The sequence below is a fragment of the Panthera pardus genome, unplaced genomic scaffold, assembly GCF_024362965.1.
Source record: "Panthera pardus isolate Hobbes unplaced genomic scaffold, ASM2436296v1 HiC_scaffold_15, whole genome shotgun sequence".
Classification (NCBI taxonomy): domain Eukaryota; kingdom Metazoa; phylum Chordata; class Mammalia; order Carnivora; family Felidae; genus Panthera; species Panthera pardus.
The window spans coordinates 52,586,598-52,614,581 of NW_026526710.1; the positions used below are offsets into that span (position 1 = coordinate 52,586,598).

The following is a 27,984-nucleotide window of genomic DNA, read 5'->3' on the forward strand; positions in this document are numbered from 1 at the left end:
TATCCTGACCATTGCGTTTTTCAGTTCTAAAACTCATTTGATCGTTCTTCATATTTTCTGTTTCTTTGATAAGACTTTTTTTTCATTTGATTCAAACATGTCTATAATTGTTTATTGAAGCATCTCATGATGGCTGCTTTAAAATCCACACATCTGTGTCATTTCAGTATTAGCATCTGTTGACTGTCTTTTCTCACTCAAATTGAGATTATCCTGGTTCTTGGTATGTCAAGTGATTTTTAGTTGTATTCTAGACATTTTGGGTATTATGTTCTAGTCTTATTTAAGTCATCCCTTTTAGCACACCTTTTCTGACATCACACCCGTGGGGAAAGATAAGTTCTCCCCTGTTTAATTTTAGGTGGAGATGAAAGTTCGTCACTAGACCTCTGCTGATACCACCCAGCTTTCCAAATGGCCTCTGCTGTTACTGCTGGTAGGGTCGCGAAAGTCTTGGCTTTCCACTCAGCTTCTTCACATCACCCCACTAGGGAGGGACACCTCATTAAAGCTAGTTGGGAGCTGAAATCCAGGCTCCCTATGAGGCCTGTACTGAAATCATAAATGAGGTGGAGGAAGAAGTCATTACTGTCAGATAGGGATTAAAATCCTGGCTCCGCACTCAGTCTTCTTGGATAACACCCCAGTGGAAAGGGGGTGTGTGGTAGAGGGACATCTAAGTCCAGACTTCTCATTTAGCTTTTGCTGATGGAGGTAGGGTTGGGGTTGCAGTGTTTTCTGTGCTGCTTGGCTAGAGTAAGGCAGTTCTTATCTAAAAGTTTTCCATTTTGGTAGGCATCCCTTTCCCTCTTTTTTGGGGGGACACATATGGGTCCATTGGCATTTCTGGTTTGTTGACTTCTCCAGCACCCAGTTCAAGGTATTTGAACCAAAAACAAAACTAGGCAACTCATCAGTGTTCTCTAGGTTCTGAGGCCCCAGCCTCTGCCATCTTCTCTCCATTTTCAGTCTTCTTATGTTTTTTTTTATATATAAAGTCCAAAGTTTTAATTGTACTTAGTAAGAGGAATAGGGAAAATTATGTTTATTCCATCTGATCTGGAACCAGAAATCCCATTGTACTAACTTACTTTTTTCTTTAAAAGAATATTTTTGGTTGCTGACATTGACTCAATTTTCTGAAGACATCCTATTATAGTTAGATGTCTTACCTTAGTCCAGAAGAGGATATTTTCCATCCTCCCGGTGCAGACATGGGTGAATTGTTTTAGTAGACAGAGACTAACTGTAGAAAGTTTCTGCTTCCTAGTGGAACTGCTTAATATAGTAAAAACTATATAATGGAAATCATGGGCTTTAACTATTCTGTTCATTACTTTTAAATTTTATGATAGATCCAATTCTCTATTGTTAAGCATATATAGATAAAAACTTAGGTCTCAGAGATTGTTCTTTTAAATGTGGCCTCTTGGTTGATTTATTTAGTAGTCAATAGTGTTAAAATAGTCGAGTCAAAACCTAACTCCATGATTTTAATGACATTGTAAAACTTTTCTCCTTGAATGTTTTGAGCTATTTCTCTGTAACATTTCTGGAATGGAGGGTCAAGCAAATAATCTGGTTCTTTACCAGTTTTTAAAATATCATTCTGCTAAACAGTCCACATAAGCTCAATTATATTAGGAACCAGTGAAGTAAAGTTGTTCATAAAATGCTTTATTACCTTCAGTCTTTGCAGCATTTGCTGAGTTTAGATAATAAACCTGCACATAGAAGTTACTTAATTTTTCTCTGAGCAATAATTTACATTTGTGAGCAGTAGCCTCAGTCATTTTCAAAGAGGCCAGAAATGAGATATTCCTACTACTTTTTCCCATTTAACCTTAAAATGTTAGATATGATTCCATTCTATAAGAAATCTCCTTTTTCACTCTAGTTATGAATACTATTTTATGGACATTGTTTGATTTTTACTTAGAATTATTATACTAGGTCGTATTTTCATCCTTCATGGAAAAGCATATGCAACTCTGGCAAAAGTGCTGCCCCCCAAGGCCATAGAGAATGGTGTAGCAACAATTAGACTGAATTCAGAAACCATACTGCACACATAGGCTTAACAGTGTGCTTGGACAAAGTAAGAGGCTGAATATCTTTTTGAAAGTAGAAGAGAAAAATGTGGTTGTTTACTTTTCCCATGGACTCTTCCCCCGGTATAAATTTTCTAGCCCTACAGGTAATGTTTGCTAATTGTTATTACTTCAGCAGCCAGTCACAATAGAAATGGTATAGTGCTTAAAAATCTAGAATACTGCTTCCTTCTAAAGAAGAAAATGGGTTATTTCACTTTCCTATTTTATTTTCTATATACTTCTTTCAAAAACAAAAACAGTTGACCAAAAGAGAGGAAAAACACCCATCACATTCTAAAGATGGATTAAAGAGAAGAAGCAAAGGAGTCTGATAATGTGTTATATGCCTCAGTATAAAGGAGGAGAACAGGCTTCCTTCCCACTGATACCAAGGAAGAGGGAGGGGACTTAGATATGCATCTTCAGAGTGGGGTCCCCAGATCAGCCATCAGGATCACTTGGAAGGAAGCTTATTAGAAACGTAGACAGAATCTTGGGCCCTACCTCAGATTTACTGAATCAGTATCTGCTTTCTAGCAAGAATTACAGGTGATTCCTATATACATTACTTTCTAGAACACACTGAGCTAGTGGTTCTATGACTTTACTCCAAATCCCAGCTCAATGGCAGAGTGACCTTAGGTAAATTGTTAACCATTTTGTGCAGCAAATTTATTTGTAAAATGAGAGTAATAATAGTATCTAATGTTTTTTTTTTTTCCTTTCGAGGAGAACTAAGTACAATAATGTCTTTAAAGTACTTAGAAGTGCCCTGCCCCAAAGTACAGCCATGCACAGATGCTCTAATTCAGGTACCTATTCCTGGTAAGAAGCATTTAGTTCTGTGCTGGGTAATGCTGGTATCTGACTCTATACAAGAACTCCAATGAGGAATCTAAAGAGGTGAGAGATGACAAACACAACACTTAGGAGAGCTAGAAGATGAACTGTATGAGGAAAGTATAATGCCACTGGATTACTTAGTTTAGAGAAGAAGAATAAGGGATCTCTTAAACTGAGTACATTTCCACTTGGAAATGAATGGTCTTACACACCAGCATAAATAGTTCAAGTAAACAAATAGAAGAATATGAAGAAAGGGAAGTATCATGTATATTGAGACTGATAGTTTGTGGAAGGTTTTAATTTAATGACAAGAATGAAACTCTCCTGTTTGAAGATAGGAAACAGAATGAGACAAGTTCTTTCTAAGGAGTTTTTAATCTGTTCCTCATGGCTGAGCTAGTAGACCCCACCCAGCTTGATGTTTAGCTCTGCTTCACAAAGCATTATACGTACAACTTCACTTACTGGCCTTTCAGAGTCTAGAAAGCTTAGTGTGCAGTTTTCAGTGGTCTGTATTGTCAGGAATATACCCTCTCTAAAACTGGAAATTTTCAAGTGTTAAATCATTGTTACCACAGTTCACCTTATAAATGGTTGGGGGAGGGGTGAGATAACAACCTTCTTTTTCTCTGATTCTAGACGGGTTCCTGTAACTCAAAAAAGGCTGAATGATTTAAAGCAGCCTTCCAAATGGTGAAAATACTTATCCTTTGGGTCTGGCTGATACATGGAACCTTTAAACAAAAATACATTTTTAAGCAAGTTAGAAACAAGAGAAAATGCATGGCTTTCAATAGAAATGTTTTTGCAACCTTGACTTTAATATCTACCATGAATGTAAATGTATATCATTAGAGTGTTACATGAACAGGAAATCAAAGAAATAAAAACTCTGGTCAATCTGGCACATCAATTGCCTGTTTTTTAGGATATCTGTATGTGAACTTTTAGTTGTGAACACATGTCCTTGCTTTAAGGTTGGAGAAATAAACCTTGGGTCTCCATTGTGTGATTAGTTTCCTGAAAACCTCGGGGTCTGATGATCTGAGCAAAGACAGAATCTCAATTGTCTCAGTGCCAAGTCTGTTGTGCCCCATCCTGTTTTGCAACTCTGCAGAAAATAAGGTAGAAACTGTGATGCTTCAAAAACTCTAAAAAAGCTAGTTAATTACTCTAATTAGATCTCTTTACATGTCTCCTGTTTTTGTTGCCATTGTTCAAACAGAGTAAGTAGAATCCAGAAGAAACTGGGTGAAGCGTTTCTCTTCTTTTGTAAACGTCCAGAGTGTTGAGTTTTCCTCTGTTTGTTTTGGGGATATGTTCCTTTCCTCCAACAGATTAGTATCATCAGGAAATTGGAAAATACTGTGGTCTTGCACTGAATTTGCCATATAATAATTAAAGGGAAAATTTCAGACTTGTATCAGTAGGTTGTACTCCAGCACAGATCACAACTTAATATAAGGGTGTAAAGTTATTGTCATGTGAAGTTCTTGTCTAGCTCTGCTAATCAATTCGTCTTGGTATCACTTTTTCTTTTACCAACAATCCATTTTTAACTGTATACATTATCATTGGGTACCGAACTAGTTATATAATTTGGACCTCTGTTTATCTCTGACAATGTATGTGTACTGTTTTTTGAAGGGGGGAGGGGTAGGAAATGATTGTGAGAAATATGACATGGTCAAAAGCCATTTGCTTCAAGGTGGGAAAATATTATGAAGTTAGAACAATTTAAAATTTTAATGAATCAGTATTTTTAGCCATCCTCTTGACTAATTAAAAGAATATATGGTCTATCTATAGTTTGTTTCAATTGCCAGCCCAAAGCTAACCCGAAATTCAGTAGACACTCCTTTACTTTTATTCTTTTATTCATTTCTCTAACATTTTTGAAGTGCCTGCTGTGTACTAGAGAGATACCCAGATTAATATACTATTATTTCCAGGAACACATAGCCCACCCACTTCAGGTGATAGTGATACAAAATAATTTTAGCAGTATGCTATTTACTATAATAAAGGTGCTTAACTCTGCCTAGGAATTCAAAGATGGAGGAAGAAATGACATAAGGGCAAATTTGAAAGGATCAACAGGAATTTTGTAGGTATAAGGATAGGCAAAACATTCTAAGTACGATACACGGTATGTGCTATCTTTATATGTATACATTATGCACTGTGTTGGTGTTCAGAGTGAAGGGTGTACCTGCTCTAGTGACCATCTTTGAGTTCCCATATTTCCTTGGGAGTCTTGTGACTAATGGATGGCATCAGAGTTGGAGCCTCACGGTCACTTGTTTTTATCTCAAAGTGACCCTGAGTAAAACATCTCTTATTATCCAGAAGCTTCTCTCTTTGATGTGAAAAATAACATAACTGTCATCCACCAAAACAGTGGGAGAAATGGTGAATAACCAAGCAGTGTCAAACTTGTGTTCTGGCAAGGGTCACCAGTAGCCTTCTCAGCCCTCTGTCTTTAACTGGCATGGCCTCTGCTGCTTCGGATACAGTCAACTGTATTGATTCTTCTTCCTTTGATTGATTATTGATTCCTCTTCCTTTGCCTGCCCTTTCTATGTTATTGTTACATTGGCCCTCTTCTCTCAGTTTGAAAATATCTTTCTCCAAGTGGCTTTCCCTTGTTCCTCAGTCACTTGTTTCCTTAGGGCATGCTAGCAGAGCCCAACACAATGTTCTTGCCATTATTTCCATCATTCGTTATTGTATGTGCTTGATTACCTGCCTGCCTTGCTGGATGATAAGCTCCCTGCAGGAGACAGTGTTGCTGTTGTTCATCACTGTATGTCTAGCGTCTGGCACAGTCTCAAATGCTAATGTACTCAGTAAATTGTGTTTATTCAGTAAATATTTGTTGAGTACCTATTATGTAGGCTAAGGAATTTGGCAATAAACACAACATGAATATTCCTGCTCTGTGGAGCTTTTTATTGAATGGGTGAAAGAATGAACAAATGAATGAATGAAGCTACACATTCCCTGGACAATGTTACACACTCTTGTGTTCAGCCACCACGTATAAAGTGATTAACTCCCAAATTCTTTATTTCTACTGAGACCTCTTTTCTGAATTCCAGGCCCAGCATCCAAGTGTCATGTATTAGCCATCTTGAGTGAACGCTCCCCAAGCATCCCCACTCAGTGTGTCTAAAGTGTGCTTTCCCTTCCCCCAAACCTTTTCTTTACTGTGCACTCTGTGTCCTGTTGAAGGCAACTATGCGTCTGGTCATACATCTTGTCTTCCAGTTCATAAGCTGACAGTGTCTTAAATCTTCCTCCCTAGCCCAGTCCCCCTAATTTCCACCATTGTTCAATTCAGACCCCTTGTGTCTCTCATTTAGACTATTGTAGCAATTTTCTAATCAGTTGTTTTGATTCTGGTCTTAAGCTTCCCAATCCATCCTTCATATGCCTACCAAAGGTATCTTTATAAAATGCAAATTGATTTTAAGACATCCGTCAGTGAGTTGTACAGAAATAAAGTCTGGGGCACCTGGGTGACTCAGTTGGTTAAGCATCTGACTCTTGGTCTCAGTTCAAGTCATGATCTCACTGTTCCTGGGATTGAGCCCATGTCAGGCTCCTGCTTAGGATTCTCTCTCCCTCCCTCCCTCCCTGCTCCTCCCCCGTTCTTGCTCTCTCTCTCTCTCTCTCTCTCTCTCTCAAAAATAAATAAATAAACATTTAAAATTTTTTTAAAAAGTAATAAGGTCCAGCAACTTAGTGTAACATTCCTGATCTGGCCCCTGTTTGCCCCTACCACCTCATCACACCTCCCTACCTATGACCAGTTTCCCATCCGTGCTGTACCACTTGAAGTTCCATTAGGGTGCATATCAGTTTCATTCTCCATGCCTTTGCTCCTGATGATCTTTCAGCTGACGGACCTCCGCCATCCTGCCTATCCAGTGCATCAGTATACTCCTTTTCCAAAATTCATTTCTGGGGCCACAGCTGCTCTGGAGTCTTTCCTGACTGTCCCTCTTCAATGTTGTTAAAGTGACCACTTACCCCCACTTAAAAAAAAATCTCCACTGATTCCTATGTTTAAATGCCTCTCCTAGAACATGGTATTCTTATTTATTTAAATCTCTTTCTCTAAGCCCCTTGATATCATATATATTTGACATATAACACTGTGTAAGTTTAAGGTGTACAACGTGATGATTTCATATACGTGTATATTGCAGAGTGATTACACCATAATGTTAGTTTGCACATCCATTACCTCCCTGTGTGTGTGTGTGTGTGTGTGTGTGTGTGTGTGTATGAACATTTAAGATCTATTCTTATAGTAATTTTCAAACATACAATATGTACCTATCGTTAACTATTGCTACCATGCTGTCCCTTAGGGTTCCCCAGAATTTATTCATCTTAAAACTGGAAGTTTATATCCTTTGACCACCACCATCATTTCCCCAAACCCTCAGCCATTAGCAACCACCAATCTACCCTCTGTTTTTATGAGTTCAGCTTTGTAGACCCCACATATAATTAAGAGAATATAGTATTTATCTTTCTCAGTCTGATTTTTTTCACTTAGCAGAGTGCCCTTAAGGTTCATCCATACTGTTGCCAATGGGAAGATTCTTTTCTTTTTTAAAGCTAAATAATATTCCTGTGTGTGTTTGTGTGTGTTACATTTTTAACTCCCATCTGTTGACAGACACTTAGGTTGCTTCCATGTCTTGGCTGTTGTAAATAATGCTGCAATGAACATAGGGGTGTACATATCCCTTCATGATAGTGATTTCATTTCCATCAGATATGTACCCAGAAATAGGATTGCTAAACCATATAGTAGTCTAGTTTTAGATTTTTGAGGAACTTCCATACTGTTTTTCATAGTGGCTGTACCAATTTACATTCCCGTCAGCAGTGTACCAGGATTCCCTTTTCTCTACATCCTTGCCAGCACTTTTTATCTCTTGTGCCCTTGATCTCTTTTCAGAAAATCTATTGAATGTGTGCTCTGTGTGCTGCGCTATGCTAAGCACTTTTCATTTATTAGCTCATTTTATAGTCATAGTTGCCCTGTAAGGTGAGGTAGGAATCATCATCTCCAGATGAGGATGTCAGAGAAGTTACTCATCCAGAGGCACATTATTACTGAATACCAGAATTAAGATTTCAGCCAAGAATGTTGGGTGACACCTAAGCCGGCGCGCTAATCACTCTACATTACTGCCTTCATTACATGACTGGAAGAAAACTCGACAGGCTTTTAAAAAGTGATCTTTTGCTACCTTTCATATGCCTATCTTTGGTTCAAGGGATGGGTTTCTGTTGGTGTATCATCAGATCATACTAACAGTTTATCATCTGATTTAATGACCACGGATACACGGAGTTAGAGCTCTCGGGAGTCTGACCTAATGCTACCAGTTCTGCTTATCCCCAGATAATTTATGGTGGAAGTAGGAAGACAAGAAGAGACTAGCTAATAGTAGAAAGAAGACACAAAAAAATACAACCAAAAACAAGTTTTTGCAACTATCTATTATGGCAATTTTCAAATATATAGAAAAGTTGATAGAATAAAGCAAAGAACCACCATATATATGCTACCTAGACTTCATAGTTTACATTTTGCTCTATTTGCTGTGTCCTCTCACATATTTGCTTTTATTTTTGTTACATATTTACATAAATATATATGTATATAATTATAGATATAAATAAATGTATTTTCTTACATATATAAACATTTATTCACTTATTTTTTTTCTTGAGCCAAGTGTCATATGTCACCCGAAATATTTCACATTCATCTCCTAAGATTAAGAACATTTCTCTTTATAAACCACATTATGATATTTAATAAAATTAGCAGTAATTCCATAAGATCAACTTTTGAGTCAATATTCCAGTTTCTCTAGTTGTCCCGAGAATGTCTTCTATAGCTATTTTTCTCCCTGAGCAAGGGTCCAATCATGGTCCAATCATGGTCCATGGGTTGCGTTTCTTTGGGTCTTCAGTCTCTTAAACTAGGATAGACCTCTGACCCCACTCTCCCTCCATGACATGAACTTTTTGACGAGTTCAGGCCAAGTGCTTTGCAAAATCTCCCACATTGTCTGATTTGTTTCTTTGTGCTGTAATGTAGCTTGTTCTTTACTCTAATTTCTGTGAAATGGGAGTTAGGTTTACATATTTTATTAAATGCAAGTAAAGCATTTGGCAAGAATATCTCATAGGTAAGTTGCCCACTTTATACATTAGGGGGTGTATAATTACTGGGTTTTTCTTTTCACTGTTAGTGATCTTAAATTCACTTTGGGAAATGACTACCAGGTTTTACCATTTAAAGGTACATTTTCTTCTTTGCTCTAAGTAACTAATCTTGACGCTTTATGCATATCTTATTTATTAATCTTTCACTTACTGGTTTCAGTCTCCATTGATGATTCTTGCCTGGATTTGTTATTTCATTGGGCGTTATAAAATGACAATTTAAAAAATTTGACCATTCCTTCTAAATAGCTAGCTAGGATTCTTCTATTAAGATGGGCTTTACTTTTTTTTCCCCTTTCACTCTTTTTTGTCGTTTTGAAGTATCACCATGAACTGGTAAATATTTACTCAATTTGTTATTAGAGTCACTCCTTCCAGTCCTCAAATTGTCCTAAATTTGACTGAGAGTCTCCTTCAGGGTTGCTTTTATTCATTTGGCAACCCCCCATCTACTTCTCTTTGCACACTTTTGCATTAGAGCATAGCTTACTTTGTACTTTCCATATGCCAGAATGGGAATCAGCCATTTTTCCAAGTCTTTGTTCCAGAAAATAGAGAATTTTTTTTTTTTTTTAGTTTAATGATTCTCCCTTTTCTCCTCCCATAGAGACCTTCCTTCACTGAGTTCTGTATTAAATCAGGATTACTAAGTACCAGATCCCAGTATCCCAAATATCCAAGGCAAGGGTGAGATGGGGTAAGAGGGTAGTCTTTGCTATGCCAGATGAAATCTTCCAGCTCAAGGCGATCACTTTCTACTTTGGCAGCATACTAACAATATATCCTGTCTCTGGTCAGGAGACTCACATGATTTTTTTTTTTTCTTTCTCCCTATATCCCTATTCATTCTGCTTTGACCTTTACTTTTATTTTTCTGAATTAATGCATTTTGAAGTTAAGGCTTTAAGCTTTGCAAAATGACCATTTTCCACAGCCATTTCGGCTAATTAATGTTTAGGTTTTAATATGATCTTGCTTAATATTACTTTATACTTATTTATGTTATCTTATGAAGATTTCTTTCTTTAATGAGGTTGTGACGACTGCCGTTCCTTTCAGTTCTTGAATGGTGGTTGGACAGATTACCTGTGTGTTAGATTACTGTCATGGTTGGATGTACGCCTTCCCTTAGATTGGATTTTGTACATCTGTTGCATTCTTTTCTGTCATTTGGCCAGGATTGAGTTAAATGTGTCTTTTTTTTTCCTCACTATACTCCCTCCCCCAGATCAGTGAAGAAAGCATTTTACCCACATTTTCCTTACATAAATCTCTCTCTCCAGATGGAGGGTTGAAGTCTCATTGTGTTAGGGAGGAAGGAAAATTACTGTGTTTCCTGGACATACATTTTGGATTTTCCAGGAAACGGGGAGCATTGCAAAATCTGGTGAATCAAGACAGATATAAAAAATTGATAAAGATAGGACTGCCTGTTTTTATATTCTGCCGAATAGCGTGTGTTTAAATGAATTTGCCTATAATTTGTCTTCAAATGCTGACATTTACCTCTTAGGCTGTATAATTGTGCTGGCTTTCTCCAGAGTACAATTCATATTCTGCATCCAGGCTAATACGTCCACCTACTATAAACATTACTGCCTATGGTAACAACCAGTATCAAACATTCTTTTTATATACGTCATAGCTGGCAGGGACTCTTGGGACCACCACACATCATTCTCGTCTTTTGAAGCTTACTGCCAAAAAGCATGGCAATGTAAAAACCAGCCTGGTCTGACATATAGTGACTTTGAAATGATATTAGCTTATTTAGAACACTTCATTCTATCGTTACTGTTTTTAAGATACTGAGGATTCAATAAGCTCTTCTAATTAATGTATTCTTTAAGCTTAGTAACCTATCCTTTTATTATGAACCGTTCCCCTTCTATAAACCATCTGTAGCTCCTTTCTTTTTGTTAAAGGTTAATAATGAGAATAATGAAGCAATTGGTTATTTATGCAGTCATGATTGGCAAAAGTTATTAGAGCAAGAACCTGCCCTGAGGCAATGATTAGGTTATGAAAATGTTAAGGAATACTGAAACCAGTCACCATTTTTGACATTTACGAAATACTATTCCCACCCTTAATCATGATGACCAGTTGTAAAAGTATTTTTGTAGGATAATCTTACTGGACAGTAATTTTTATACCAACAGCATACATAATTAAGTGAGGGGGGAGATTCGGAAATGATCCGAGAGAAAAGTGGGCCTGGGGAGGAAATGAGAAGGAATAGAACTCTCTCTTGGATAGAGCTGTCTCCCATACACCTGATCTATGCAGTTAGGTGACTTTTCCACTTTAGGGTTTTCGTCTTGAGCACTTTGCAAGTTCGAGGAGCTGTGGGAGAGGGTACCCCTGGTTAGATTGCTATGTTCTCCATATTGGACTGTGAAAAATGTAGAGAAGTATATGGGCAGAAAATTTCCTGATGACTGTTTTATTAATGAAACATTGACTTAACTGACATTATAGAAAAACAAGACAAAAATCTAATATAATTCCTTTATGTTTGATATGGTTAGAACTTTCTTCCTAAATTAGGCAGTAATTAGAAGTGTTATCACTTCTACTCTGCATTTTTTGTAGCAGTTTTATTGAGATATAACTCACATACAATAAAATTTACCCATTGTGTGATTCAGTGGTTTTGAGAATATTCCCAAAGCTATGCAAGCACAACTATCTAATTCCAGATCATGTTCATTACCTACCCACCCCCTGCCCCCCTGCCGAAATGATACCCATTAGTACTTGTTCCCTATTTCCCTCCCCCAGCTGCTGGCACACACTAATAATGTACTTTCTCTCTGTATGGATCTGAAGTAATTTTTCAGAAAATTGGAGTACGGGAAGTGAACATGGATGAATGTAACTTTTATTTGTGATCCCGTGTACTTAGAACTGAGTATTCTTTCCCCTAGTTCATTAGAATAGGTATTTAAAACAATTAACAAAAAAACACCACAGTGGCGTTATATAAATAAAATCATACATGTGGCCGTTTGTGTCTGGTTTTGTGAGCATAATGTATTCAAGGCTCATCCATATTATAGCATATAGCAATACTTTATTTCTTTTTATGGCTGAGTAGTATACTGTGTATACATATACCACATTTAGTTTATCCATTTATCACTTGGTGACATTTGGGTTGTTTTTACTTTTTCACTGTTATGAAGAATGTTACTCTGAATATTCATGTACAAGTTTTTGTGTGGACATATATTTTTTATTCTCTTGGGATTATTGCTAAGAATGGAATCGCTGAGTCTTGTAACTCAATGTCTAACTTTTGGGAGCACTGAATATGCTCAATGTCTAACTTTTGGGAGCACAAAATATTATTATTTCCAAAGCAACAGTGTCATGTCACATTCCCCTTGGCTATATAGGAGGGTTGTAATTTTTCTATATTTTTATCAAAGCTTTTCTTTGTTAGTCTTTTTGATTATAGCCATCCTAGTAGATGCAAAGTGGCATCTCATATTGTGGTCTTGATCTGCATTTTCCAAATGTTTAATGATGTTGAGCATATTTTCTTGTGCTGCTTGGACATAAGTATATTTTCTTTTGAGAAATGTCTATTCAAGTTCATTGCTCATGTTTAACTAGGTTAGACATTTCCTTACTGTTGAATCATACAAGGTCTTTATGTATTCTGAATACCAGTCCCTTATCATCTGTATGATTTGCAAATATTTTCTCTTAACCTGGAGGTTGTTTTTTTAATTTTCTGATAGTTTCCTTTGAAGCAAAAGTTGTTCTGTGTGTATGCTTTTTCAAAAATTTAAGTCCAATTTATTTATTTATTCTTTGTTTTCTGTGCTTTCAGGTGACCATTGCCTAATCCAAGGTCAGAAAGATTTACTTTTGTGAGTTTTACCATTTTAGCTCTTATATTTAGATCAATGATCCATGTCCAGTTAGTTTTTGTGTATGGGGTGAGATAGGAGTCTAACTTCCTTCTTTTGCATGTTTTTTTTTCATTCAAATTTAAAGATTTGAGAGAGAAATTTCTCCTCAAATAGGATGACCATTGGTACTCTCTTTGTGAATTATTGTTTTCATTTTTTTTTTTTTTTTTTTTGGTGGATATATGTACTGTGTTGGTCTACTTGCACTCTCACCAAATATGGTTGCATTTTTGGCTCTCTTTTGTTTACTGGAATCTGAAAAGCAGCACTGATAGATGCAGTTTGAATCAGTTTATTCGTTTTTTTCCCTTAATTTGCAATCTCACCTCTTCAGCTACAGTATAGAGAATGCCAAGAACTTCTCAGTCTCTATCAGAAATACCTATCAGAACAGCAGGAGAAGCTCACCATGTCCCTCTCAGAACTTGGTGCTGCTGGAATGCAGGAACCACAGGTAAGCAGCTTTATTCTTACCTTTTCTTGTTTTGAATGGATCAGCAAGATGTCATAAGTCATTTGCCTTTATTGTATCGAGTCCCATTATATAACGTTGTCTTAAAACATGCAAATATAGCATGGGATTGAGTTAGTGTCCTTTACTTCTTTTTTGTTTTTTCACCTCCTGTTCCTGGGGCCCAGAGGTCAGGAATGGTTACTTGAAGCAGGCTGTGGGTCAGTGAGAAGCTCCTAGTTATATGAAAGTACAGCAGGAATAGTAAAGAAAACCCCATTGCTCTGTTGCTTAATGAAGATCAGGTGGGCTGTTATGCATTGTCCTTACAGAAAACACTAATGAGCCTTTCCTAACTCATGTTTACGTTTTTAGAATAATAGAAGTGACTTGGTGACTCATAAAATCTTAAATTGTAGAAAATTGAAATATTTTGCATGATTTCATGTTTGTATGTATGTATAAATCACATATAGATGAGACTTTTTTTTTTAATTTTTTTTTTTAACGTTTATTTATTTTTGAGACAGAGAGAGACAGAGCATGAACGGGGGAGGGGCAGAGAGAGAGAGGGAGACACAGAATCGGAAGCAGGCTCCAGGCTCTGAGCCATCAGCCCAGAGCCCGACGCGGGGCTCGAACTCATGGACTCACAGACCGTGTGAGTTGAACCTCACTGAGCCTGAAGTTGGACACTTAACCAACTGAGCCACCCAGGCGCCCCTTTTTTTTTTTTTAATTTTTTTTTAACGTTTATTTATTTTTGAGACAGAGAGGAGACTTTATATATAAACATATATATATATATATATATATATATATATATATATATATATATATCCTCAAATGGTGTATATTGTGTAATTAAATGACTTTTCAGAACCCTACCAGTTGTGATGTGAAACAAGCTCTCAGCCTCTCGCCAGTGATACTTGTTGTCTTTTCATATCCAAGTGAGTTTAAACCTTCAAGTGAAGAGGACAATAAATCTTACACACTGAAGCATCGCAGAAAAAACTGCAGTAGGGTCCAGGCCATTGCTATTAAATATTAAAGCCTGGGTAATGTGCTAACATGTTACTTTCCCCTTTGAATACTATCAGATCCTGGGAATGGTTTCTTACAACCCTTCTAAGGAACATCATTGCTGGTCAGCCTAGAGACAGTGATCTCAGATAGGTTCGGAACTGGACCAAGAATTTGCAACAATGTGGATGCAATCATGGAGGGGAAAGGAATGAAAAGAACAAAAACAAACAAACAAAAATACTTAGAGGGAGGCAAACCTTAAGAGACTCTTAAATACAGAGAACAAACTGAGGATTGATGGGGTGGGAGGCAGAGGGGCAGGGAAAATGGATGATGGGCATTGAGGAGGGCACTTGTTGGGATGAGCACTGGGTGTTGTATGTAAGCAATGAATCATGGGAATCTACTCCCGAAGCCAAGAGCACATCATATACACTGTATGCTGGCTAACTGGATGATAAAATATATATACAAAAAAAATTGGGGTCAAGAAAATTTCAGTTATGAACTTAAGTGTAGACATATGGAAAGGTTAAAATAATATAATAGTATAACTTGCTGGAACGTTGTGTAGCTCAGACTTTCGGCATATCCTTTTTTTTGAAGTCACAACATTTATAAGAAATGGCCTTGCCCGGCTGGCTCAGTCAGTAGAGCATTGATCTTGGGATTGTGAGTTTGAACCCCACATTGGGGTTAGAGATTACTAAAAACAGATAAATAAACTTAAAAAAAAGGAAATGGCCAAAGTATGAATGGTTTATTTGTATTCTAATTTGAAATATTTTCTTTTGTTCTGTTTTCTAAAAAACCTACAGTGTAAAATGAGGCAGAGGAAAGTGGCAGCTAATCTTGATATCTGGATCCTATCTGGAAAATCCTATCTGGGTTTTCCCTGCCACTTGGAAAACAGGGCAGACAGGAGTTTTTGTTTGTTTGTTTGTTTCTTAGTGGGCAGGGGAGAGGGGCAGAGGAAGAGAGAGAGAGAGAATGAATGAATCATAAGCAGGCTCCACTCACGGTGTGGAGCTGGACAGGATGGGTGATCCCAGAACCCTGGGATCAGGACCAAGGCCTAAATCAAGAGTCTGACACTCTGCCTGCTCAACCCACTGAGCCACCCAGGCACCCAGGGAAGGCAGTTTTTAAGGTGGTCCTTGTCTATTGTTTTTGGGTGGGCTAGAGAAAATTGTAGCATAAAGTATCAGATTTCTGACCTTTGCTTTTGTATTTCCACTCCTTCCCGCTGCATGGCATAGTGTCAGGGGCCACAAAAGTGAAGGGCAACCTATTTGGCAGGCGTATTAGAGGGTAGGGAAGGTTTTTCAATTGTCAGTTTAGAGTCTTAGGACCTTAAGGAAATAGACTGAGAGTGAAGAAATAGTCACTAGAGGGCTCTAAAGACATGCATGGGGCTCTAAAGACTTCTAGATAAGGAAGGCTCACTCTTTTTATCTACTTCTGAAATTGGGGGAAAATAAAACTTTCTTAGGTATTACTGTTCTAGTGTTTTATGTTTATGCTAGTGATTCTTGGAGTTTTCACTAGAGACCCATCATAATTAACACCGACTCTCTAACCTTAACTTTGAGGAACAAAACTGAAAAAATCACTAATACTAGAATGAAGATGTTGGCCAAGTATATACAGAGAGCATCCTAAAAAGAGAAATTTTGACTTTTCATTTAGACTTACTCATGAGAAAATTTTAAAACCATGTTTTCTGGAAGTGCCTGGTAGTTAAGTCATTATGTCTTATATGCAACGAAAATGAAATTGAGGCCACTTATAGGCTCTGCCATTTGACTTTAGAGAGGAAATAAGTTTCTTTTTGGATGCCAAGTAGAGATTATCATCTTGCTTCTTGTGGTATGTGCTTTGTTCTTTGTGATAGGCTTCTCTTACCTGAACGAAGGTAAACACCTTGTCATTCCCTTTCATGGGAATTGGGTAACTTTGGTCAACAGTTTTATTTTCTGTCAGGAGGGGCGTCATTGTGATGACTCTGAGCCTGAATGAAGATGTGGTAAAGTTAAATGTCCCCTTGATGTGCTCACAAATAGGCTTTGCTCATCTTTATCACAGCACCTTTCTTGTTCTTTTGTAATCATTGTTTAGTTACCCTTCTCCTTCATCAGGCTTTAAAAAAAAAAACAGGCATCCTATTGGATTGGTCTTTATATATTCAGAACCTATCACAGCGTTTGGTTTAACATTTAATTTTTATTTAACAAATACCTATATGGTACATATTGGGTGCCAGTTCTCAGCTCGGAACACATAGTAAATCATGTAGCCCTCATAATAAACCAGTGAAATGAGCCCCACTTTACAGAGGAAGAAGCTCAGACTCATTCAGAGAAGAGAATGATGACTTACCAGGTCAGGCAGGGGACAAGTTGGCAAATCAAGGTGTGAACCTAACTAGTCTGAATCCATAGTTTCTTGAAGAAAGACAAGAAAAACTTGAGATACCTAAAAAAAAAATGTTGAAAATTCCCTTTAGATGCCCCTGTTTCCATGATTAAATCTTATTTGTTTGGTTTTTTTCTAATGTTTATTTATTTTTGAGAGAGAGTGCTGGGGGTGGGGGAGAAGCAGAGAGAGAGAGAGAGAGGGAGACACAGAATCTGAAGCAGGCTCCAGGCTCCCAGCTGTCAGCACAGAGCCCAACACAGGGCTTGAATTCATGAACTGTGAGATCCTGACCTGAGCCGAAGTCAGACACTTAACCCACTGAGCCACCCAGATGCCCCTGACATTCGTTTTTTTAATATCAGAGCACTAATATACTAGAAATGGTAGGAAACTCTTTATTTGCTTTTACTGTGAACAGCCACAATATCAGGCAAACATTAAATTTTATTTGTTCTGAAAATAAGGGTTTTTTTATTTAACTAATCTCCAGATTTTGTGATGGAGATGGCAGAAGTTCATTTTGCATGAGGCATTTACTTGACTTTAAGAGACTTATTCTGTTTCTTCTTTCATTGTTTGCCATCTGGCTCAGGTTGCATATTATAGGTTTTGCTTATAGTTTTATTAAATCCACAGTTCTCCAGAAGAATGCCCTAGCTTGTGATTTTCTTCATTGATTTCTACCATTTCCTTGAAAAGAGATTACTCCATTTACAAGGTGACTTTTTCCCTTGTTTTTCCCTCATTCTCTTTCTTGCTGTGCCTCAAAGATGAATTTTCTAATTCATTCAGCCTGGATTCATTATGGATTCTAGAAATGTTTTTCACTTGCTCTGTTGAGATTAAGATATTTCACTGATGTGTGTCCATTATTCCATTTCCCTATCTTAAGAAATAATACTTACCCACAATATAACCTTGGTCTTGGATGTGGAAGGATCTAGTAACCATAGTTTTGACCAATGTACATTTTAGAATATAGCTTTTCTTACCACAATTGAGTGTTTGACAGGCTCTACCATTTTTGAAGTGTAACATAGCAGTGTTTCTAAAGTATTCTTTAAAGGAAGAGAAAGCCTAGGCAGCATTTTGAGTAGCTTCTCCCACTGTCATTCAAAAGTGTTGGTATGCAAGCCTACCTTACTATTTTTTTTTTACCTCTCCTTTTTTTTTGTCAAAAAGATATAAAAAGGAATATTTGGTATCTTTTTGAGATTTCCCCTTTTCGGTAAAATGTATAAACTCATCATTACTTTTCAGCCAAGGGCAATAGATATTAATGAATCTCTGCTGATCTGATCTGGTAAAAGCCCTTTTATAGAAACTTTTCCATTTTGTCCATGATGACTTGTTCCATGTTTCTTAGTTTGAATCTGGGTCGTGTACTAAACAGAATTTGAAATATAGGAAAGATAAATCATTACTAAGTACATGTTTAATGTTTTTTGGTGGTTCCTATTGTTGTCAATATAGTTTTGTTAAAAGAGTTTTTGTTGTGCATAGGGCATAGAACTACTTCCTGTTCTGTGATTATTTTCAGGCATTTTTTGTTTGTTTGTTTGTTTCTTTAGGTGCAGTGTTTTTTACGCATATTTTATGCACCTGAACTTTTGAACACTGGCACAGTATATCATTTAGTCTTATGTAATGAATAGTAAGGAGAAGTATTGTCTTTAAATGAGGATAAAAGTATTATTTTTATGGTGCATAAATCCTTAACAAGAAAGAAAAAATCTAGCAGATATTCTGAGATTCAAGTGACTACAGAATCAAGAGATCCTAGAATAGTACCTAGAGCTGTGCTTTTCAGAGCCATATTAAGACCATTTCAAAATGTCTGGGTGTCTTGCTGGTAAATTCAGTGTGCTTCTAGAGCTGCTTCCCAAATCCACCTTAACAGCAGTAACCTTAAGTCAAGAAATAATGCTCATCAATAAAATATATACTTTTAATAGCCAAGGAAAAATATAAGAAATGCTACCCTTGACAGGTAGGTGAACTTAATAAATTTCTATTATTATATGTTGCAAAGAATCTCTCTTCGAGGGGAATTAATATTAAAGTGTGGTCCAATGGTATGAATCATAATGATAATGAAGGTCTCAAGTCCAGGCAAACTTTGTTGACTGCATATGGCCTACTGTGCATGAATTTTGAATCCTAAGATGACTGTGCCTATTGAATTTTGGTGCCACTGTGAACAATATTTTACTTTTCAGTATGTTTTACCCATTATTTATTATGGTCTTTTTATTATTTATTCAGACAACTATACAAATTATTATGGACCATTTCCTACCATTTTGAGAGGAGAGATCAGTCTCTATATACTCCATTGAAAGTCCTGCATACCTAAATCAGATCTTCAAATCAGGCTAAATTGAATAATAATAAATAATTACTTGGTGATATACTATAAGTCTCTTAAACACTGAAAACCAAATCAACATGAAAGACATATATTTACTATTGTGTTAATTTTTTCAAATCAAATTGCTTTATAATTGGTACTGAGTATACAGTCTTTCACATACTTGGATATTACACAATTAGTTTCAAACCAGAAAGTCTATTTTTCAGTGCAATCTAGACATTAATACTTGGCTATTAACTTGAAGAAATAGGCTTTCTACTGGTAGGTTATAGATTCAAAATTAAATCTCAAAAGTATTTAAACTGATAATGTAGTATTAAAAATGTTAAACTTTGTATGTTCTCTATATTAGATATGACTGGGATACATGGTCAAAATATGTTGAACAACTTAGGTTTATGATCAGTCTTTTTGGAGTCAATGTTTACTTTGTATCTGACTTTTTGACATTATTTCTCAGTCCTACATCTCAGAAGTCTATTTAATTTCTTTCAAGTGGCTCTAAGACTGTGCTAGCTGTCATAGGGCATGTAATAGGAAAGAGAATCTAATACCAAACAGATTGTCTCATTACTACATGATTCCACTTATATGAAGTGTTTAAAATAGCCAAATTCTTGGGGTGCCTGAGTGGCTCAATCGGTTAAGTGTCCAACTCTTGGCTTTGGTTCAGGTCATAATCTTGTGGTTCGTGGAATCAAGCTTTGCATTGGGCTCCACGCTCAGTGTGGAGCCTGCTTGGGAATCTCTCTCTCTCTCTGTCTCTCTTTCAAAAATAAACTTTAAAATAAAAAAAATCAAACTATTGTAAACAGAAAGTAGAATAGTGGATGCGCTGGGGGGTGAGGTGGGGAGAAGGGGAGTTAGTTTTCAATGGATACGGAGTTTTACTTTTCCAACATGAAAAGGTTCCAGAGTTGTGTTTTACAACAATGTATATGATAAACACTACTGTGTTGTACCCTTAGAAATGGTTAAGATGGTTAAATTTTGTTTGTGGTTTGACTACAATTAAACATAGATTGTCTCAGCCCAAGTTTGAATGAATTTTTACTCATGGAACAGAAAGTCTTGATCTGGAACCAGTTCCATTGACTGCAGAATAGAAGCAGCCAGAGTAGTAGTACTTGATTTTGCAGAGTTAGCATCAACACGTTCAGATACGACATCTAAGCGCAGGAGAGAGGCAACTGGGTCACATTTTATTACTACACTGATAATCAGTCTACTGTCTATCTGCACTCTGCCAGAGCTAGGCTTTTGTTCAAAGGACCAAGGTACCAGCTGGAAGAAATCCTAAATACCCTTTCCCCCATTTTGGATGGGAATACTGACATTTATATATCAAATGTTACTGACAAAGATATTTGACACACCCTCCAGGTAAACAGATAATACTTCAAAAAGCATAGTATTTGGCTGTCCTTCTATTTATGGACTCAGACTTTTGCGTAACTTATCTTCCTGCACGTGCCTGTTAACTAAGCTATATTTCAAACACCCTGCTGCCTGATTTTTATAGTTTTTTATTGTTCAGTGAACATTAAATTATTTCTTCCCTTGTTAACTTTTTAGTTGAACCCTTGCTAACCTGTTTTCTGCTTCTTTCAAATTAATGTGATTTTGAGCCTTAGTACATTATTTGATTGGTTAATCTTGTCATTATAGTAATAACACTCATTATCTGATTGAAATGTTAAGACTCATGTCAATGTGTAAAGATTAACTTTAACATATAAAAAAAAATAAGTGGAACAGATAGGTAAAGGTGGAATTATTAATTTGGCAGATGTCTATTGAATGCCTATGTGCCTACTGTTTTGAGTGTTCTGGGTATAGATCCTGCCCTCATGCATCATATAATCTCAAAAGACAATTTAACAAGGAAAAGGAAATTAAAATTTCAGAAAATAACAAGGCTATGTGATAGAGTGGATAGGGCATACATGGATGAGCCCTTTGAGAATATTATAATATAAAAAGAAAAATAGAGGTACAACATGCCTGTTGAAAGAATAAAACTCAGTAAGAGGAAAGGCACATAAACAGGTCATGAGAACAGTTTATGAGACCAGTTTGGCATCTCCAAATAATGATTAATGCATAAGTATGAGAAAACTTAATGTGTCGGGAAAAAGAACCACCAAAAGAGGAAAAATCCTTGGAACTTACTGCATAAGGCTGTGAATTGATATTGTTTCTACCAGCCAAAATGGCATCAGATGCAGTACTCAGGAGGCCATTTTCTCAGTAGAGGGCAAAAGTAGCCCTAGACTAAAGGATGCTGTGGTTTTCCCTAAAAAAAGCTGAAAAGCAATATTTGGCAGGACATATTTCCAAGTTAACTGCACAGAAAATAAAGCATAAAGCGTATTTATCACTCAAGAATAAATATCGAAATATCCAGCAACCAAAAAGTTAAAATTCACAATGCTTAACATCCAGTCAAAAATTACTGAAAAAAACAACAACAACAATTACCAGCCCTATAACGGGGGAAAGTATGACCCCAGGTGAGACGAAATCCATGAAAACCAACCCAGAAATGACACAGATGATACAATTAATAGACAACAACCCTAAGGTTATTTTTACTGTATTGCAACACATATTTTCAAGAAGTTAAGGAAACATGAGCTTGTTAACTAGAAGCAATACATATTGTTAAAGTCTTAAATCAGACTTGTAGAGACTAACTGCAATGGAAAATACACTGGAAGGCATTAACAGGGAATTTAACATTGCAGAGGAAAAGATTAGTAAAATAAGGACACAGTAATGGAAACTACTGAGAATTAAACAGAGATAGAAGAAGAAGAAGAAGAAGAAGAAGAAGAAGAAGAAGAAGAAGAAGAAGAAGAAGAACAACAACAACAACAACAACAACAACAACAAGAACAACAAGAACAAGAAGAACAAGAACAAGAAGAACAAGAAGAAGAGACTGAAAGAAAAGGAACAGAGCCTAAGTTAGCTGTAGAACTTCAGACAGCCAAATATATGTGTAATTGAGTTCCCAAATGGGCTCCGGGAGAGGGGCAGAGTAGAAAAAGAAATATTTGAACAAACAATGACCCCCAATTTTTCCAGTATTATGAAAACTATAAACCCACAGATCTAAGAGGATCAATCAATTAAAAGCACAAAATAGATGGAGAAGACTCTGTGAAGTCACATCATAATCAAATTACTTAAAACCAAACCAGTGATAAAGAAAAATTCTTAAAAGCAGTAAGAGGAAAAAAAACATGGCACATAAAGAGAAAGATGAAAATGAAAGCAGTTTTTGTTTGTTTGTTTGTTTTTGGTCAAATAATACAAACCAGTAGACAGTGGAATGAAATCTTGAAATTACTGAAAGAAAAAAAATTGTCATTAGAATTCTATACTGAACAAAAAGTATCTTTCAAAACTGAAGGTGAAATAAAGACTTTTTGGACAATGAAAGCTCAAAAAAATTCTTCATCCACAAACCTGCATTACATGAAATGTTAAAAGAAGTCTTTCAAACCACAAGAAATAATATTAGAAATATAGATTTACATAAAATAATGAATCCTAGAAATGCTAATTATGTGAGTAAATATAAAATAACATTCTTTGTATTATTAAGGGTAAGTTTGTATAAGAATTCTTTGTTTTATTATGTTTAAGGGTAAAATATATATTTTTAAGAAAGGTAATATACCATGGAGTTTATAATATGTAGAAGCAAAATGTGTAACAGTAGTACAAAGACTAGGTGAGGATAATTAACATACTATTGGAAGGTCTTATACAATATCTGTAAAGACAAATATCCTTTCAAAGTAGACTATGAAAAGTTAAAGGTACTTGTTATAAACTCTAAATTAGTCCCCAAAATAATATGACAAAAAGTTATAGCTATTAACAGAGTAGATTGAATGGAATCATAAAAAATAATCCAAAAGGAGTCAGAAGAGGGAAAAGGGAACAAAAAACCAAAGGGACAAATAGGAAACAAATAGCAAAATTAAAAGTAAAAAGTTGGGGAAAAAAGGTGTACCATACTAATATTAATAAAAAGAAAGTTGGACTCGCTAAGTTAATATCAGATGATTTACATTTCAGAGCAAAGAATATTTCAGAAAAAAGGTCATTTCATAATGCTAAAGTATTCAATTCATCAAGGCAATATAATAATACTAAATGTTCATGTACTTAATAACAGTTTCAAAATATGTGAAGCAAAAAATGATAAAACTGCAAGGAGAAATGGATACATTGACAATTTTAGTCAGATATTTTATACCCTTCTTTCAATAATTGGTAGAATGATTTAGCAGAAAATTATTAAAGGATGTAAAGAACAAATTACATTAGCCAATTTGATGTGACTTTTAAAGAAAACACCCAATAGTCTAATGCAGTTTTTTCCAGTATACACAGATGTTTGATAAGATAATTTGTATTCTGCGTCATACAACAAGTCACAATAAGTTTAAAATAATTCAATTTATTCAAGGTACTTCTGTGACCACAATGGGATTAAATTAGAAATTCACAACAGAAATTTGTCTCTGATATCACCAAGTATTTGTAAACTAAATGACAAATGTCTAAATAACCCATGGGTCCTAGAAGAAATAAAAGGGGAATTATAATGTATATTGAATCAAAGTGAAAACACAAATATCAAAATTTGTGGGATACAGATAAAGCAGTACTTAGAAGCATATAAGATTGTCTATATCAGAAAAAAAACTTTTCAAATAAATTATCTCGGCTTCTGCCTTAAGAAAGTACAAAAAGAGAAACTAAGTCCAAAGTAAGCAGAAAATAAGAAAAAAGTGAAGCAGAAATCAAGGAAATAGAAAACTAAAAAGACAGAGAAAGTCATTGAAACCAAAACATGGTTCTTTGAGAAGATCCATACAGTTGGTAAACCTCTAAGCAGACTGGTCAAGAAAAAAAAAAAAGAGAGAGAAGCCACCAATTATCAAAATTGAGAATGGAATATATAGCATTACTACAGTTTCTACAGATGTTGAAAGGAAAACAAGGTTGTTTAATGGACATCTTTATGTTGATAAATTTGCCAATTCATACAAAGGACAAATTCCTTGAAAAACACAAACTACCAAAGTTTACTTAACTAGAAATAGATAACCTGTATAGCCCTATAAAAGTAATTGATTTGAGGCTAAAGTCTTCCCACAAATAAAACATTAGGCTCAGATGGCCTCACTGGTATATGCTACCAAATGTTATTATTCATTTAAGAAATAAATAGTATGAAAAGAAAACTACAGGCCAATATCCCTGATGGACATAGATGCAGAAATCCTCAGCAAAATATCAGCAAACTGAATTCAACAATACATTAAAATTATCATTCACCATGATCAAGTGGGATTTATTCCAGGGATACAAGGGTAGTTCAGGTTTGCAAATCCATGTGATAGATTAACAAGAGGAAGGGTAAAAAGCATCTGACAAAATACAACATCCATTCATGATAAAAACTCAAGAAAGTGGGTTTAGAAGGAACATACCTCAACATAATAAAGGCCATATATAAAAACATAGGAACAATACTTGTATTCAGCACAATACTGGAAGTCCTAGCTGGAGTGGTCAGACAAGAAAAAGAAAAGACATTCAAATTGGTAAGAAAGAAGTAAAATTGTCACTATTTCCAGATGACATGCTGAATATAGAAAACCCTAAAGACTCCATTAAAAAAAAAAAAACAAACTATTAGAACTGATAAATGATTTCAGTAAAATTGTAAGATACAAAAGTAATATGCAGAAATCTGTTGTGTTTCTATGCACTAATAACAAAATATAAGAAAGAAAAATTAAAAAAACAATCTCATTTTCATTTACAATCACACCAAAAAGAATAAACACCTAGGGATACATTCAACCAAGGAGGTGAAACACCCACACTCTGAAAACTGTAAGACATTGATGACAGAAACTGAAGTTGATACAAACAAATGGAAAAATATACTATGCTCATGGATTGGAAGAATTAATACTGTTAAGATGTTTCTACTACCAAAATCAATCTACAGATTCAATTCAAAATTCCGACGACATTTTTCACAATACTAAAATTTGTATGAAACCACAAAAGACCTTGAATAGCCAATGTAATCTTGAGAAAGAAGAGCAAAGCTGGCGTTATCACAATCTCAGATAGCAAGATAGGCTACAAAGCTCTAATAATCAAAACAGTATGGTACTGGCACACACATAGATCAGTGGAACATGATAGGGAAATATACCCATGCTTATGGTCAATTAATCTATGACAAAGCAAGAATATACAATGTGGGAAAAGTCTTTTCAATAAATGGGGCTGAGAAAACTGGACAGCTACATGCAAAAGAATGAAGACTTTCTTACACCGTACACAAAAATGAACTCAAAATGGATTAAAGACCTATGAGAGACCTAAAACCGTAAAACTCCTTAAAGAATACGTAGGCAATAATTTCTCAGACATTGGTCTTAGCAACGTATTTGTCTCAGGCAAGGGAAACAAAAGCAAAAATAAACTACTGGGCCTACAAAAATAAAAAGCTTTTGCACAGCAAAGGGAACCATCAGCAAGCAAAAAGGCAGCCTACTGAATGGGGGAAGATATTTGCAATGATAAGGGATTAATATCCAAGATATGTAAGGAATTTATGCAACTCAACATTAAAAAATATCCAATTGAAAAATAGGCAGAGGACCTGAATAGATATTTTTTCAAAGAACACATACAAGTGGCCAACAGATACATGAAAAGATGCTCAATATCACAAATCATCAAGGAACTGCAAATCAAAACCACAATGAGATATCTACGTAACACCAGCCAGAATGATGTCAAAAAGACAAAAAATAACAAGTATTGGTAGGATGTGGAGGAAAGAGAACCTTTGTGCACTGTTGGTGGGAATGTAAATTGATGCAGTCACTCTGGAAAACAGTATGGATTTTCCTCAAAGAATTAAAAATAGAAATACCATATGATCCAATAATTCCACTACTGGGTATTTACCCAAAGAAAATGAAAACACTAGTTCAAAAAGATCTATGGACCCCTGTTTATTGCAGCATTGTTTACAATAGTCAAGATATGGAAGCAACCCAAATGTCCATAGATACACAGATGGGCAAAGAAGATGTGGTACACACACACACAATGGAATATTACTCAGCCATAAAAAAGAATGAGATCTTGCCATTTGGACCTATAGGATATTGTATTAAGTGAAATAAGTCAGAAAGAGACAAATACTATATGATTTCACTTACATATAGAATCTAACAAAACGAACAAAAGAACAACAACAAAAAGTACTCCTTTTTAATGTTTATTTATTTTTGAGGGAGGGCACACATGAGAGTGGTGGAGGTACAAAGAGAGAGGGAGTCAGAGGATTTGAAATGGGCTCTGCAATGACAGCAGAGAGCCTGGTACGGGGCTCAAACTCATGAACCACGAGATCATGACCTGTGCTGAAGTCAGATGCTTAACTGACTGAGCCACCCAGGTGCCTCCCAAAATATTCTTAAATACAAAGAATAAACTGGTGATTGCCAGAGGCAAAGTGAGAGGGGGTGAGCTAAATAAGTAAAAGGGATTAAGTGGTATAAACTTCTAGTTATAAATAATTCATGGAAATGAAAAGTACAGCATAGGGAATATGGTTAATATTGTAATAATGTAATAATGTTGTATGATGATAGGTGGCGCCTACACTTACTATGGTGAGCACTGAGTAATGTAAAGAATTATAGGGGCTCCTAGGTGGCTCAGTTGGTTAAGCATCCGACTTCAGCTTAGGTCATGATCTTGCAGTTCATGATTTCGAGCTCTGCATTGGGCTCTGTGCTGACAGCTCAAAGCTTGGAGCCTGCTTCAGATTCTGTGTCTCCCTCTTTCTCTCTGACCCTCCCCTGCTCACATTCTATCACTCTCTCAAAAATACGCAAACAAACAAAAAAAAGAATTAAAAAATTACTGTGTTGTTATCTCTGATAAGTATATGCTTGTCAAAAGAACGTCAAATTACTTGAGGCAACAAATGATAAACTGTAAGGAGAGATAGATGAAACACTAAGCTACAGATTGAATGTTGGTGTACTTCCAAAATTTGCAAGTTGAAACTGATCCTCAATGTGATATTATTTGGAGATGAGGCCTTTTTTTTTTTTTTTTCAATATATAAAGTTTATTGTCAAATTGGTTTCCATACAACACCCAGTGCTCATCCCAAAAGGTGCCCTCCTCAATACCCATCACCCACCCTCTCCTCCCTCCCACCCCCCATCAACCCTCAGTTTGTTCTCAGTTTTTAAGAGTCTCTTATGCTTTTGCTCTCTCCCACTCTAACCTTTTTTTTCCTTCCCCTCCCCCATGGGTTTCTGTTAAGTTTCTCAGGATCCACATAAAAGTGAAAACATATGGTATCTGTCTTTCTCTGTATGGCTTATTTCACTTAGCATCACACTCTCCAGTTCCATCCATGTTGCTACAAAGGGCCATATTTCATTCTTTCTCATTGCCACGTAGTACTCCATTGTGTATATAAACCACAATTTCTTTTTTTTTTTATTTAAAAAA

General features: G+C 35.9%; 1 protein-coding gene across 1 annotated transcript in view; it reads left to right on the forward strand.

The window, feature by feature from the left end:
* Positions 1-27,984, forward strand: part of KIAA1328 (KIAA1328 ortholog) — a 349,319-nt gene that overhangs the window by 111,684 nt on the left and 209,651 nt on the right. Inside the window, exon 6 of the mRNA XM_019465357.2 lies at positions 13,450-13,577. Within this exon, the coding sequence (XP_019320902.2) occupies positions 13,450-13,577 (128 nt within the window). The remainder of the gene's footprint in view (positions 1-13,449; positions 13,578-27,984) is intronic.